The following is a 15,977-nucleotide window of genomic DNA, read 5'->3' as shown; positions in this document are numbered from 1 at the left end:
CTTGTGCCTCAGAGGTGTGAGGAGGAGGAAGAGCTGCTGGTCCACAGAGTCCTGAAGGAGGAAGCACCCCAGGCAGGCTGTGGCCCATTTCTATCTGCTCTCATTCCCACAGGTGCTATCTGACCCTGACAGGAGCCTTGCACCTCAAGTTTGGAGGTGCCCCAGCTGGCCCAGCTGGCACAGGGAAAACAGAGACCACAAAGGACCTGGGGAAGGCCTTGGCCATACAGACAGTTGTGTTCAACTGCTCCGACCAGCTCGACTTCATGGCCATGGGCAAGTTCTTCAAGGGTCTGGCCAGGTGAGGCTGGATGTGAGATGGCACAGGACACGGACAAGTAGGGGAGAACACTGGCCAAGAGGAGCCTCACAAGGGACAGGATGAAGTGACAGGAGTCAAAGGCCCAGTTCAGTGGGGTGGGGGCAGGGGGGGAGCATTAGATTGTTGTTGAGGTGGTGATCACCACTGAGAGCTTCCTCCCCAGTGAAGTCAGAAAGTGGCTGGAAAGAGGTACCACATGTCCTCCAAGTGCACTCCCTACCCAAATGCCTTGCTCTATCTAGTGCGGGGGCCTGGGCGTGCTTTGATGAGTTTAATCGGATCGACATCGAGGTGCTGTCCGTGGTGGCACAGCAGATCACCACCATCCAGAAAGCACAGCAGCAGAGGGTGAGCCCTGGGCACCCTAGAGGGATGGTACTGCCCTTCATAACCCTTAGTGCTGTGTTTAGAGGGGTTTTATAGTCAGTCCCAAATGCCAAATCCTTACCTCAGTCCATGGTCAGGTAAAGGGAGTCTCTTCCTATATAAAGGGTTGGGGGGAGGGGTTGGGGATTTAGTTCAGTGGTAGAGCCCTTGCCTAGGAAGTGCAAGGCCCTGGGTTCGGTCCCCAGCTCCGAAAAAGAAAAAAAAAGGAAAAAAGAAAAAAAATAAGTAAATTTAAAAATAAAATAAAATAAAATAAAGGGTTGGGGGGGGTGGTTCCAGGCTATTGGTCCTTTGAGCAGCCTTGTTGATCACAGTAGTCAAATGACAAGAGCTGAGAGGCTGACAGACCCCACCTGAAGTAACGCCCAAGGTTTTGTTCTTGGTTGAGTTTGGGTAAATCTGAAGGGGTCAGTCAGAATTGGACTAGTAGATGGACGGAAGCAGCAATGGTGTGGAAACCTCTGAGAACCTGGGACCAGGACCTGGGAGTCCATGGGTGATCAGTAAGACCTAAGGTTTTAGGCTAGATTCCGGGGGAAGATCTAACCCGTGACCAGGAGTCCAGTCTGGCTGACCTCTGATGTCAGGTCAATGGCATGGCAGAGCCCAGTCAGAGGAGGTGAAGGTCTGGGTGTCTTCTCTTTAATGTGGGCCAACCCCTTTACCCCACATACAGGTGGAACGCTTCATGTTTGAGGGTGTTGAAATCCCCCTTGTACCATCCTGTGCTGTGTTTATCACCATGAACCCAGGGTATGCTGGCCGCACAGAGCTGCCTGACAATCTGAAGGCAAGTTCAGGCCCAGGGTGGCCAGAAGTTAACAGAGCTTTAGGCTGGACCCTGAGAAGTTAAAGCTCTGATTTGAGAACACGTAGCTAGCTTCCTGGCATGAGGAACTGGGATTCCCTTTGGTGGCACTTCTGTCCAGGAAACCCTTTGGACCACACCCAGCCGCAGAGCTGGGAGGCGCTGGACTTGTCTTCAGGGCATAGGCGAGGTCTGGGGTTCCAGTGGGGTTGGACTTGATAGAGGGCGCTAAGGTGGATCTGTGAGAAAAATAGGAAGACAGGAACCAAGAGTGGCCTGCTCCTGGGGAAGGTGTCATCAACACAGAGCACCTGTTTCTAACGGTAAGAGCTCCACAGCTCAGTGTGGCAAGTGTGGTACAGGGAGTCCCAGCATTAGCTATGAATCAGACAGTCCAGAGAGTATATTAAGTCCCTGGGTGGGGCTGTGATGTGTCTACCTTTCCTGTGTGTGTTGTACGTTCAGGCCCTCTTCCGACCTGTGGCCATGATGGTCCCCGATTACGCCATGATTGCTGAGATCTCACTCTATTCCTTTGGCTTCAATGAGGCCAATGTGCTGGCTAAGAAGATCACCACCACCTTCAAGCTGTCTTCTGAGCAGCTCAGCTCCCAGGTAAGGCCCTGCATAATTCCACAGCCCCTGATTGAAGTATTGCCCCCTCTGTGAGAGTGCTTCAGAATAGGGACTCCTGTAGCCAGAGGACTATTGGGATGGTGACCTAGAAGGTGCCAAAGCAGCCCAAAGGAGGGCACCTAGCCCAGTATGCAGGTGAGTAGCCACAGCAGACCTGTGAGCAAAATGACATCTCAGCTCCAAGATGGGTGGTGAGGCATTAGCCAGGTTCCATGTGGAAGGCCGTGTTCGCAGGGCAGCGTCCGCACTCACAGGCCCCTTTTGTGCGGTGTGTACAGGACCACTATGATTTCGGGATGAGAGCCGTGAAGACTGTCATCTCAGCAGCCGGGAACCTTAAGAGAGAGAACCCTACCATGAATGAGGTGAGGTCTACCCACAGTGCTCCCGGGAGGAAGGCTTTTGGAAGATCCTGACACACAGGGCTGCATGGGTGGGGGACCCAACCCACCATTGTGAAGCCCTTTTGGGCCCCCACTACAGGAGCTGATCTGCCTTCGGGCCATCCGGGATGTGAATGTACCCAAGTTCCTGCAGGAAGACCTCAAGCTCTTCTCGGGGATTGTGTCTGACCTGTTCCCTACCACCAAGGAAGAGGAGACCGACTATGGCATCCTGGACCAGGCCATCCGCAAGGCCTGTGAGAAAAACAACCTCAAGGATGTGGAGGGTGAGCTGCCAGCTCCGGATCCTACAGACCCGTGGGGTTCCAGTCTAAGGAAGTATCGGCTTCAGCCACCTTCCAGAGTTAGAGACAGGGACAGGGCAGTGCTGTATCAGGGCCCCTCATCGCTGACCTGGATTTCTCTTTCCTAGTGCTCTCCAGGTGAAGGACAGCATGTCGTTTTACTGAGACCTCACAGTCTAGGTTCTCTGCCCGTGGTAGGAACCATTCCAACCCAAGGTCCCCTGTCTAGCCTTGCTTCATCCAGCAATGAGTCTTCGTCGAGTGTCTTAGTTAGGGTGTCCATTGCTGTGACAAAACACCCTGACCGGAAAAACTCGGAGAGAAGGGGGTTTATTTTGCCTCGTAAGTCTCGGCTCACAATCCATCACTGGAGGAAGTGAGGAGAGGAACCTGAAAGCAGTCACTGAAGCAGACACCATGGAGGGTGCTGCTCGCTGACTTGCTCCCTTCGCTTGCTCAGCCCGGATCACCAACACAGATGGCACTGCCCACCATGACTGGGGCCCTCCCACACTAGCCATCAATCAAGAAAATGTATCCATGCACTTGCCCACAGCCCAGTATGACAGGAACATTTTCTCAGTTGAGGCTCCCTCAGCCTGGTCACCACATGTGCATGCAGCCAAAGCTCTTGATCTCCCCACAGTCTCCAGGCAGTTTCTCCCTCTTCCTCTCTCAGTGCCTCCCAGACGGTCCTTAGGGGTGGGACTCTCTAAGGAAGGATATCTGTGCACACAGGCGCTCTACTAGGTCTGTTGATGAGCTCATCTCGGCCCTGCAGGACCTGTACCTCCGTGCTCCCTGTTCCGTGTGTAGCTTAACACTCCCTTCCCTGGCTGCCCACCCTGCATTTCACCTGCTCTGTCTACGGCATGGGCGTTACTGCCTTCTCCACTGTGCTCATGAAGACACAGAGGCTCGGGGCTCAAGTGATTCACCTATAATGACACAAGCTACCCTCAGAGCCATGGTCCGATTCCATCCTTTAACCTGTGTTCCCCCGCCTCGTCCCCTAGGCTTCCTGATCAAGTGCATCCAGCTGTACGAGACCACAGTGGTACGTCACGGCCTCATGCTTGTTGGACCCACCGGCTCTGGCAAAAGTAATGTAAGCAGAGCCAAGCATGGCCGGGGTTGGGCTTGGGAGGCATGCATCTCCATCAAGGGCATCAGCTCCACCTGTACTCCTCTGATGTCGGGACTGCCTTCCCCACTTCCTGTAGTCCCCCAGCCCACTGCATTCCTGCTCTCTGAGAACCAGGAGAGTCACTTTCTGGTGGTGATTCCCCAGTGTTACAGAATCCTGGCAGCTGCCATGACATCGCTGAAAGGGAAGCCATCCATTAGTGGTGGCGTGTACGAAGCTGTCAACTACTACGTGCTCAACCCCAAGTCCATCACAATGGGTCAGCTGTATGGGGAGTTTGACCTGCTCACCCATGAGTGGTGAGTGACCCCCAAGCTGCTCCCCATGACACGCTCCCTGCTGCCTGCAGTGGCAGTGAAGTGTTTAAGCTCTCCGCAGAATGCCTGGGATAACACACACCATCCCACTTCCTCCCTTAGCGACTTTCCTCATCGCGGTCATTGGCACAGCGATGACAATAAGGGCAGGGTCATGGTGGCAAGGAAAGGGACTTGACCCACAGAATGTGCCAGGGAACAGTGGCTGGCATGGGTGAGCATTCAACAAGTGCTGTCTTCACCCTGGGAGAAGCTGGAGAGGTCACTTCCAGGCCTCGCTCCCAAGCTAGGACATGCATTTTAGGGAGATGCATGCATCTGGGAGAAGGGCAGCTGAGGGAGGCAGCCTTGAACGCTAAAACCCAAGGCTCTTGGGAAGCAACAACAACACAAAAGACGACCCCCCCGAGCGTCTTGTCTGCTCTGTCCTTCCGGTCTCCCATCTGCTGCTGGAAGCGTGTGCTTAGCCGTGGTGCCCTGTAAACCAGTAACTGCTGGCACCACTAAGGACAGCGTCACCTTCCTCTTCCAGTGTGTCTGCTCAGCCTCCATTTCTGTTTAAAGGTCTTTCCCATGTCCACTAGAGACTCACGTGAGTGGTGGTGGGGTCCACAGGTCAGCTCAGGAAAATGTCCCACGGAAGAAAAATATTTAACTGTATCTCAAAGCATGCTAAAGAAGACTTTATTTGGGACCATGACCACAAATATAGAAACCAGCTGGGCAGGGTCTCAAGATTGGGGACAGAATGGACTCAACTCCAAATACAGCATGGGCCAGTGGGGCAGGGTAAACACTAGTGGATAGAAAATTTCTGAGAGGGCACATCGGAGGTAAGGGTGTTTGTGGCTAAACTGACCTCACAGGATTCTTGCTTAAGATGGGTCAAGTGGTCAGATCTCACCTGCAGGAGGAGGGGCGTAGGGGCCTGAACAGGTGTTGAGGTGGGTAAGTCTGTGAGGTGAGGGCTTGTCTAGCTGACGTCACAGGGCTGGTTGCTAATGATGATTTCATGGGGAAGCGCATATATGGGCCTGAGAGACTCAAAAACCAAGCGGAGACTCTTTACCTGACTGGTGAAAACTGAGTCCTTCTCAGGTTAGGAAGCAGAACCTTCTCCATCTCCTCCCACCTCCCCTCTCCACCTCTTCCTCCCACTGGGACACCACCATTCACCTTCATGCACTGTGACTTGCGTGGGAACTCAGCAGGGGTGAAGTCATGGTCCCTAAACCGGGTTACGCCGAGAGCTCCCATGTTCCCATTATAATCTTTTAATGAGTGGAGACATGAAACTCATTAAAAAGATGTTAAAAAGATGAGAGCCAGTGATCTGCGATATGTTATACGTAAGTAATACAGTAGCCAAAATAAATAAATAAAGACACCATTAAGGAAATTAATAGAAGGTCATAGATTTGGAAATACATTTGTATCTATATGTGACCTTAGAGTTTTATTCAAAATACAGTAGAGCCCTGGCTGTCCCTGCCCCACCTCATCAGACAATTCACTTCTGTCCTGAGGTCAAGTGCAGTCTGTAAATATTAAATGGAAAGTCCCAGATTTGCATAATCCGTGCACTTTAAATTGTACACTCTGAACAGTGGGAAGAACTCGTGTACTAATCCATCCCATCCCACGATGGGAAATGAGTCTGCCTGTGGTCCACTGGGTTCATGCTCTTTCTCTCCCCGTGAGCACCTGTCAGCTACCAGACTGATCATGGCCTCGCTCCTTTGGTTAAATAACTCCTAGCTTAACCAACTCTGGCTCCAAAGTGTGAACTTTGATACAGTATCCTACTACAAGTGTTCTGTCTGTTAACATATCTAAATTATAAATCAACTTTCTCATATGTATTTATATATAGAATAAACCAGCTTATATATAGGATTCTGTACTATACACAGTTCCGATATTCACAATGGGAGTGGGAGTGGGGAATCTTAGAATGTATCTTTTGAAGATAAATCAGTATTTTTAAGTAAAAACCCAGTTTCTCTCTCTCCAAAATTGACCAATACTTCTGCATCCACTTGGTACCTACTCAAAAACTGTATTATGTCATATGTGAAGGCAGTATGATGGAATCCACTGTTAGACATAGTTAATATGCACTGATATAAATTTATAATTAGTATGTGCTAATATAAGTGTTAAAAGATAAGAGCCAGTGGGTAACCAGGTTTCCCTGAGGACCATTTGTGCCATCAACGCCCCCCGCCCCCGGCACTGACATCGCTTCTCCTCCCTGGTGGTTACAGGACAGATGGGATCTTCCCCTCCCTCATCCGGGCTGGTGCCATCGCTTCTGACACCAATAAGAAATGGTACATGTTTGACGGGCCGGTGGATGCTGTCTGGATCGAGAACATGAACACTGTGCTGGATGACAACAAGAAGCTGTGCCTCAGCTCTGGGGAGATCATCAAACTCACAGAGGTGTGCTGCCCTCCCACCCACCCACCACTCTTCTGCGGCTCGCTGGTCCCGGAGACTGAGCTGCGCTGGCTGGCTAGGCCTCATCCCACTCTACCCGTGTTTAAGCACAGCACACCATAGAGCCTGGATGACAGGATCTTGGCTAACCCCGGGGACCTGGTCAGTGTATGTAGCTCAGCCCTCGAGAAACCTGGCTGAGGCCTGGGTGTGAGAGCACCTCAGGGTGTGTGCACTAAACCCCTAAGAACACGTGGCAGTCGGTGTGAACCTGTGAGCCTGTGCATGTGACTGGGGCTATGCAGCAAAAAAAACCCATTTCCCGTCTGGTTTTCCAGGCTTCTAGGAACTCCACATTCTGCAGAAAGTTCAGGGCTCTCCAACTTCTGCTCTCTCTCAGGGCTCTGTGGAGGGTCACATCATCGCATGAGGATTCAGGCATCCCTGAACCTCAGCTACAGCCCTGATCCTCCCTACGGCTGCCCAGGCAGCCTTCTGGCAGGATGTGCAAAGCCCCGAATCTCTTTTCCTTACCTGGGGGCCGGTAGCTAACCGCCTTACATGTTATGTCTTGGCACCAGGCAATGACCATGATGTTCGAGGTGCAGGACTTGGCAGTGGCCTCGCCAGCCACAGTTTCTCGCTGCGGCATGGTGTACCTGGAGCCCAGCATCCTAGGGCTCATGCCATTCGTTGAGTGCTGGCTAAAACATCTCCCTTCCATAATAAAGCCCTACGAGGAGCAGTTCAAGACACTCTTTGTCAAGTTCCTGGAGGTAGGTGAGGTCACGGGTATGCCCAAGCCAGACAGGTGGCAGAAGACTGTCACCACTGGCCACACAAGCCTGGCGCTTGTTCCCAACAGAGCTCCATCGCCTTTGTCCGAACCACAGTGAAGGAAGTGGTTGCCTCAACGAACAGCAACCTGACCATGAGCCTCCTCAAACTACTCGACTGTTTCTTCAAGCCTTTCCTACCCAGAGAGGTACAGCCCAGAGGACGGAGCTGGAGGCCTCTTCCCCCCGTGTCCTGTTCTCCTCGCCTGGGCTACAAAGAGCCTGTTCAGCCTCCCTCCAGGAAGTACTGAACCGTGACCCCCTCCCCCATCCAGTGTGATGCAGGAAAATGAAAGCTACATGATCTGCCCGCTGAGGCTTCCCACCACTGCCTCAGACTTGGCCTAACGCTGTTCCCTCTGTTCCCAGGGCCTCAAGAAGATACCGTCTGAAAAGCTGAGTCATATCCCAGAGCTGATAGAGCCCTGGTTCATCTTCTCCCTGGTCTGGAGTGTAGGCGCCACAGGAGACCACAGCAGTCGCCTCAACTTCAGCCAGTGGCTAAAGATAAAGATGGTGTTCGAACAGGTAAGAGGTGGAAGGGCGGGCCAGGTCCCCGGGACCGATGGCAGGCGGCCCGCCTGGCCTCACAGGCTGCCTCCCTTGGTCCTGACAGATAAAACTAGCTTTCCCAGAAGAAGGGCTGGTGTACGATTACCGACTGGATGACGCAGGGATCAGCAGCACTGAGGATGACGATGAGGACGATGAGGAGAGCAAACAGGTGGCCACGGCGCTGCCCGCCCAGGAAGGAGGGATGGTGAAGCCCCCTGGGCTGTGGGATCTCCCCCCTCGGGATAGTGGCCACTTGGAGAAAGCCACGCTGACAGCCAGCAGGTCAGAAGCTGTTGGCTGGTGACACCATCACAAGGAGCCTCACACCCTACCAGCTGTCTATCACTGTGCTCATTTCACAGGCGTGGACACTGAGACACAAACCTCGCATAATCAGTCAGTCAGTGGGAGAGCCGGACTTGAGTGTGGAGCTCAGAGGCTTCAGTGTGCCTTGCTTCCCAGACAAATGTTTCTTCTCTACTGGCGCCGAGTCCAGGGGCCGGCCCTCTTTTCTAGTTAACAGCCCCCACTTTTCCTGAAGCCTCCCTCCCTAAGGGCCCAGGAGTGCCTGGTGCCCCGCTGTACTGTCCCCATCTCAACTACCAGTCAATCAGAGCTCTTGTTAGGGCCCTCGAGCCCCAGAGGAGGTGACAGAGTCACTACGTAGAGTCATACTGTGGAGCTCAGAGCACATTAGGGTCTAAGCATCAGAACGGCCACAAGTAGGACCTGTCGCTTTGGCCAAACTGAGACTTCGTCAAAGGAGTTTTGCAAGGGTCGTGGGTGAGGGAATTTGAGAGGCAGGAGCAGTGAGGTGACAGTACCAGGTGGCCTCAAGCATCCAGCTGTCAGTGCCCTGGGCTCTGGTATCCCCACTCCTCGTCAGCCTCAAAATAAACAGTGAGCACCGTGGCATTCCCAGGCCAGTCAGTTCCCAGAGCATCTTCTTGCCAAGACTTAGGGGCTGGCTGTGGGTAGGAAAGCTACCACCTCAGCAACTGCAGTCAGGTAGCCCCGACTTCTCACTGTGTTCAGAGAACCTCCATTCCTGGCCGTCTGTGGTGGGAGTTTCCCATCCCATGAGGACAGGAGGAGAGCAGAGGACAGGAATTCCTGTCTCTGTCAGAAGTAGCTCTTTCCCCCGATGTTCTTACCAGGGCCCAGAAGGACAATTCCTCTTCCTCCTGCTGTGGGGCCACAGGAGTGGGGAGGGCGTTCAGACCCATCCTGACCTAGATGTGGTTCTAGGTTGCCTGGGTAAAGTGGATGGACTACTCGGTTCCATTCACCATGATGCCAGACACCAACTACTGCAACATCATTGTGCCCACCATGGACACCATGCAGATGTCCTACCTGCTGGGCATGCTGATCACCAACCACAAGCCTGTGAGTGCCCCGAGGCTCAGGTCAGGGCGTGGCTAGTCCTGCGCACCAACAAGTTGGTAGTTCCCTCCTCGTCCTCTCTGCATGTGCCCCACCTTCCTGCTCACCACACTCCCAGGTGCTGTGTATCGGGCCGACGGGCACAGGGAAGACGCTCACAGTCTCTAACAAACTCCTCAAGAACCTGCCACTGGAATACATCAGCCACTTCCTCACCTTCTCAGCCCGCACTTCAGCCAACCAGACCCAGGACCTCATTGACAGCAAGCTGGACAAGAGGCAGGACACCTCTGGTTCCTTCCCCAACCACAGTGTCCCCAGCCTAGCAGAACCAGCTGCTGTGTCACACACGTGCGCGCGCGCGCACACGCACACACACACACACACGCGCACGCACACACACACACACACCCATCACCACCAAATTCTGTTCCTGGCTTTGCCTGAAATGACCCAGCAGGAACCTGAAAGCCCCACAGGGGACTTTGTGTTGCCTTTCGGATCTCCCCTGGCCTCTTTTAGGATGTCTAGTCTCTCTGCAGGGCTTTCATTGACCTTAAGGCGGGGCTGTGCACATATTATCCACTTTTCTGGGAAGTAGGACTCTTTTTAAAGACCTAAGATAGAGATCGGCTCGTCCCCAGTGTCCCAAAACAGAGGGCTGGTCTGAGTGTTAGCAATGTGGAGGAGGCTAAAGTTCAGCGAGGCGCCATTCAGCTGCTTCTCATTCCCGGGGGGCCTGGTGCCCATGCATGCTAGGCTCACGAGACTCCTCCCACAGGCGAAAGGGTGTGTTCGGGCCACCCCTGGGGCGCAACTTCATCTTCTTCATTGACGACCTGAACATGCCAGCCCTGGAGACGTACGGCGCCCAGCCACCTATTGAGCTGTTGCGCCAGTGGATGGACCATGGTGGCTGGTATGACCGAAAGATCATCGGTGCGTGCTAACATGGGACAGCAAGGAGGGGCCGCACATGCTGGGTGAAGAGTACAGTAGATGCAGGAGCGAAAGCCATGTTAGGAGTCCACACATATCTTAATTTCTCTTAAGACAAGGGAATGAACTGTTAGGTCAGAGAAAACTTTCAGTGTTTGTTAAGACAGTCTCTTTATATCGGTAAATAACGTTTCTGCACGCACATGTGTCCGTGTGTTTGCATGAGTGTGAGCATGTGTGTTTGTGGGTTCATGTTGGCTATCTTCCTTGATTGCTGTCCATCTAATGGAGGCAGGGTCTCTCACTGAACCCAGAACTTGCTGATTTAGCTTGTCTAGCTAGCCGTCTTGCCCCTGTCTCTACCTCCTGAGTTGCTAGGATTACAGACACACTGTCACACCTACCTGACTTTTTTTTTTCCTGGAGCTGAGGACCGAACCCAGGGCCTTGTGCTTGCTAGGCAAGCGCTCTACCACGGAGCTAAGTCCCCAAACCCCCTACCTGGCTTTCATGTGGGTACCGGGGATGCAAATCCTCTATGCTCTCTCTACCACACCAGTAATTACACTTTCAACATATACTCTTATCGTGTGATCCTGACCTCCTACTCCCACTCAGGAGCCTTCAAGAACCTGGTGGATATCAACTTTGTCTGTGCCATGGGTCCCCCAGGGGGAGGCAGGAACGCCATCACTCCAAGGCTGACACGTCACTTCAACTACCTGTCTTTCATTGAGATGGATGAAGTCAGCAAGAAGCGCATCTTCTCTATAATCCTGGGATGCTGGATGGGTGAGTGTCAGATTGGGCCAAGAGAGGCCATGGACAAAGTTTGTTGTCACAGCAAAGACAGCCGAGCGGCACTGGGCGGAAAGAAGGCCCTGAGCTACTAACTGCAATCCCAGCCTTTACTCTGCTGTTTCATCCAGCAAGTTCACGGCTTCTTTACCAACCGATGCTAATACTAGTACTCGTCGCTCCGAGTCTTGGGAGTTGGGTAATATGTGATACAGCATCTAACATAAAGCCATGCAGTAAATCTGCATACTGCGTGTGTGATAGACATGTGTCTCCGCGTTTGATTCGCTCGTGTAGAGACATTGTAAGCGCTTGCGGAATGACCACCACTTTTCTAGAACAGGAAAACCTAGAAAGACCAAAGGGGGAGCTTGGGAAAAGTCAGCCCGGATGCTTTTCTCCAGTAGCCCGCCTCCCACCCAGCACACCCTGTCCATGAAGCACACTGGCAATGCTGGAAGTCAAGCCTTCCATCCGGCCTGGGCTACCCTGCCAGACCCTGAACCAAGCCTCCCCTTCATGCACAGCTGGGGAAAGGGCATACTCTCTGATGAAGGAGAGGAAGAAGCGGCTTCAGGAGCTTCCTAGGGGGCCGCAGCTGGCCTAGGTGGGCAGCAAGTAATCACCTAACTGAATCTTATGTCTGTCTCTCAACCCTGCAGATGGACTCCTTGGAGAGAAAAGTTACCGAGAGCCTGTGCGTAAGTGTGACCAGGGTCTGGGAGGATCCTGAAGGAAAGGGACTGTAGTCTGGGGGTAACCCTGGACTCTGGCTAAAGCTAGGTAGGTTAAGGTTGGGACCATGGACCCTAACAGGCCCTCCTCAGGCTCATCTGGAGCCAGAGCGCAGTCAGCACTGCCGCGGCCTCTCTTCAGGGTCCTGTACCACTCTTGGGGCCACTCCATTCCGTGTCACACTCATAGCGGGGAATTAAAGAGGAAATGGATCCAACAAACTCCACAGTCTGAAAGCCACAGTGAAGAGAAGCCTGCTTGTCCAGGGAGCAGGCACAAGCAGTTTGCAGCCAGGAGGCAGACTTCCCTCTGTGGCAGCGTCACACAGCTCTGATATGTCAGTCATCACTCAAGGCAGCTGGCCACATCAGGTTCTATCTTGTCCTGGTGCCTGCCTCTTCCTTCTCTTCCTCTTAGCTGAAAGAGGTCGTCCGGCTCCCTCTCTGAGCCTCAGGAACTACATCTCTCCTGTTACAGGCATCCCCCAGGGGCTCCTGTCACCTTGACTGGTGCTTCCTATTCTAGCGCACATCCGGCCCCTCCTCTTTGGCCTAATGGAGGATGGGAGTCACACATCCCCCAGGATCAGTATTTTGTGTTCCGCTGGACCACTCCATCAACATATAAAGATGTCTATATGTGGGGAGGGGGGTGCATGCCTTTAATCCCAGCACTCAAGAGACAATGGCAGACAGATCTCTGAATTTGAGGCCAGCCTGATCTACTGGTCTACAGGTTAAGTTTGAGGACAGTCAGAGCTACATCGTGAGACCCTGTTCTAAAAACAAAGCGAAACAGGCGAGCATGTCCCAGTTTCCCCAGTCTTGATTAAACAAAACCCCAAATTATCTCTGCCGCCCAGATCCCACTTTCCCCCACTGCCTCTCTTCGCTGCTTAGCTTTCTAACAAGGAAGCGCTCCAGAGCTCTTCTCCCACTGACACGCCCACATCCCTCCTGGCTCCCATTGGGTCACCTCCTCCTCTGCTGACCACAGTGACATCAGCTCTCAGGCTTTATCCACTCTGCAAACAGCCCTTCCTCCCAGGCCCTTCTCCCTCCTGGGTGTATCAGTCAGTGTCGTGTTGCTCTGAAAAAGTAGCCTAAAGAAGGAACGGTTTCTTTTTGCTCACTGGTTCGGAAGTTTCGTCTCTGATTGGCTTGATCCTGGTCTGTGGTGAGAAGAACTCCATGACAGCAGGAAGCATAGGAAAGCCAACTTGTTCACTTTGTGACATCCAGGGAGTGACGGGAGGATGCCAGGGCCATGTACAGTCTCCGAAGATGCTCCCGAAGCAGTCTTCTTCCTCCAGCCAGGCCCACTTCCTTCACAGGTTCATTACAAACTCCCTTCATCCGTGAATTCACCTACTGATGAGTTTAGTGTGTTTGTGATCCAGGCATCTCTCGCGAGCACACCCACCAGCTAGGGACCAAGCTTTCAAATCACAAGCCTTTTTGCAGGGAGTCACTTCAAACACAAACTATCATCTTGGCACCCCATCTTGGACTAACTAGACACTGACCTCCAGCCCCCTTTTACATATGCTGTCCTCAGACAGTCTCATCCTGGCTCAAATACAAAGTCACCTTTATGTCACCAGCATCCAAATCCACACCCTCAGTCCACACATCTGATTCCACATTTCTCAGATTGAACCTGACCAAATCCGGGTTTCTGGCGCCCTGTCAGGCTCACCTTCGGTGATGGCAGCCCCGTCCTTCCAGATGCTCATGACAAGAACTTCATGGTCATCCTCATCCGTTGGCTTTCTCCACAGGGTCTGTCCCAGTCAGCATACCGCTCTGTCCTCATTCTCCCAATCACTGGGGCAGCCCTCCCCTGATCTACTCACTCTGCCTCCACTTAGCAACGATCCATCCTCCTTCGGCCTGTTAAACGTCCATAAGCCTGCTATATTCCTAGCGACTCTGGAGGCCATGGTAGGAGGAGAGTCACTTCAGTCCACGAGTTTAAAGTTAGCCTGGGCAATACCCTGTCTCAGAAATACATAGCACCAAACGTATCGTAAGGCCAGTGCTCCCCTTCTGGTCAACTGTCATAGCCAAGGGACTGTGCCTGGAAGAATGTCCCTGCCTCACACCCCACATCACATCTACAGCTCAGCCTCTCCCCTTGGTCCATGACCTTCTCTCTCCAGGTGTTTGCTCCTGTGGGCCCCTCTGCCTGCTTTCTCCAGCAGTGCACACGCTGCAATCTCGCCCCTTTATCTCAGCTCGAATGTCTCCCTTCTCAGGGTGATACCCCCCAGAATTTCTGGAGTCACTCCAAAGCCTTACTTTGAGGTTTCCCAAACTTTCCTCTTGCGCAAGTCTCACTGTAGCATGTTCCACCTGGTCACTGTCTCCTTGTCGGTCCGTTTCCAGGACAAAGCTTGCCAAGGGTGAGAGGCGTCTGTGTGCGTCGACCTCTTGCTCACCACCTGAAACGTGCTCCGTCTCCTGACCCGTTGTCCCTTCCGCGTCCTCCCGGGACCCCAAGTTCCCACTCTCAGAGTTTAGTTCCGGTGGAGATGGGTAGTGTTCATGGAGCCAGCACATGGCTATGGTAGTGATAAGAACCAGCTGGAGCTTTCGCAGCTTGACAAAGGGTAGTGAGCCCACAGGGTCAAGCCTGTGGTCCAGGTCACCCTACACCACCATAAAGTCACTCTTAAAGCCTGCAGACCCATGTGTGATTCAGCATTGCCATGTTCAGGCCTGGCTGACCATAGGCTCAGGAGGCAAGGCAGGAAGGGCTCACCCAGTCCTAAGCCCATTCACGCCCACACCTCTGTGACTGCATCTCAGTGCCCCGTGCATGGCTAGTTGTCAGGAACGTGGGGGTAAATCTAGGGCACAGAGAACAAGAGATCCCCACTCTAAGGTAGGGACATCAGACAGGCCTTACATGGGAGGAAGTGTCTAAGAAGGGGCTGAAACAAACGTGGAATTCAAGCCTAAGACTATGGAATGAATCGTGAGGGAGAGCAAAGAGCAAAGCCAGGACCTGTCTGTGTGACCCAGCCCACTCTCCTGTCCCACAGCTGGGGCCCCCAACATCGTCCACATGACGGAGCCCCTCGTGAACGCTACCATCAGTATATATGCTATCATTACCTCCCAGCTGCTGCCCACACCAGCCAAGTCCCACTATACCTTTAACCTGAGGGACCTGTCCAAAGTCTTCCAGGGAATTCTCATGGCTGAACCAGCTAAGGTTGAGGTGAGTGTCTGCCAGGCCTCCACCCCATGCCCCTGTTGCCCTCGTCGTCGTCCTCTCAAGTTTAAGCCTTCACAAGAGCCTGACCTTCATGCAGCTAAGCCTATCTTGTGAGCCAAACTCATGCCCAAAATCGTGACCATGATGAGGTCATGAAAAGAACAAGCCAGGAGAAGGCAAGGAGGCAGGAGAATGTCTAGTAGAGGCCTTACGTGTGAGAAGACTTGGGTGGAGACAAACAAGGTGTCTTTGGAAGCTAAGTGTGTGGAGATACAAGGAGTGGGCAGTGGGGATGCCCAGGAGCCAGAACGCACAGGCTGTGGGTCTGGCAGAGAGCTCAAATGGGGAGCCACCGGGAACCGCTGGCTAAACAACCAAAGTGTGGCTATCCTAGGAAGGTGGGGTGGATAAGACAAAGGGCGGTTCTGCCCTTGCTGAGCTCATAGCCAATGAGTTAAAAGAAATGTCTGCGGTCCCCAGCTCCGAAAAAAAGAAAAAGGAAAAAAAAAAAAAAGAAAAGTCTGGAACTTCCTTAGTGTGCCCAAGGACTCTGGTGGAGAGGCATGGAAACTGGACTAGAGTAGACTAGAGTGGGCAGCAGATCTAAACACAGAAGGACTGGTAGAGCTCTCTGAGCAGTCAAATGTGGGGTGTTGGGATATGCACGACCAACTGCTGGTGCTGGTGCATAGTGGGCGCTGGGAGCCGGGGATGGGCAGGCTCAGAGTACGCCGCCATCCTCTTAGTCTTCAGTTGTGC

General features: G+C 53.0%; 1 protein-coding gene across 2 annotated transcripts in view; it reads left to right on the top strand.

Annotated features, from left to right (window-relative positions):
* The window catches only part of Dnah1 (dynein, axonemal, heavy chain 1), a 61,068-nt gene that overhangs the window by 28,136 nt on the left and 16,955 nt on the right, over positions 1 to 15,977 (top strand). The window contains 19 exon segments of one of the 2 annotated variants that reach the window (NM_001033655.2): positions 113 to 301; positions 565 to 670; positions 1,386 to 1,499; positions 1,983 to 2,132; positions 2,432 to 2,518; positions 2,637 to 2,823; positions 3,858 to 3,949; positions 4,133 to 4,287; positions 6,573 to 6,750; positions 7,329 to 7,523; positions 7,613 to 7,732; positions 7,953 to 8,111; positions 8,200 to 8,307; positions 9,387 to 9,527; positions 9,643 to 9,803; positions 10,306 to 10,463; positions 11,082 to 11,255; positions 11,924 to 11,962; positions 15,043 to 15,221. In NM_001033655.2, the coding sequence (NP_001028827.2) occupies positions 113 to 301; positions 565 to 670; positions 1,386 to 1,499; positions 1,983 to 2,132; positions 2,432 to 2,518; positions 2,637 to 2,823; positions 3,858 to 3,949; positions 4,133 to 4,287; positions 6,573 to 6,750; positions 7,329 to 7,523; positions 7,613 to 7,732; positions 7,953 to 8,111; positions 8,200 to 8,307; positions 9,387 to 9,527; positions 9,643 to 9,803; positions 10,306 to 10,463; positions 11,082 to 11,255; positions 11,924 to 11,962; positions 15,043 to 15,221 (2,692 nt within the window). 2 annotated transcript variants of the gene reach the window in all.

The sequence above is a fragment of the Rattus norvegicus genome, chromosome 16, assembly GCF_021556685.1.
Source record: "Rattus norvegicus strain SHRSP/BbbUtx chromosome 16, alternate assembly SHRSP_T2T, whole genome shotgun sequence".
Lineage (NCBI taxonomy): Eukaryota > Metazoa > Chordata > Mammalia > Rodentia > Muridae > Rattus > Rattus norvegicus.
This window is presented reverse-complemented; position numbering and strand designations above follow the sequence as displayed.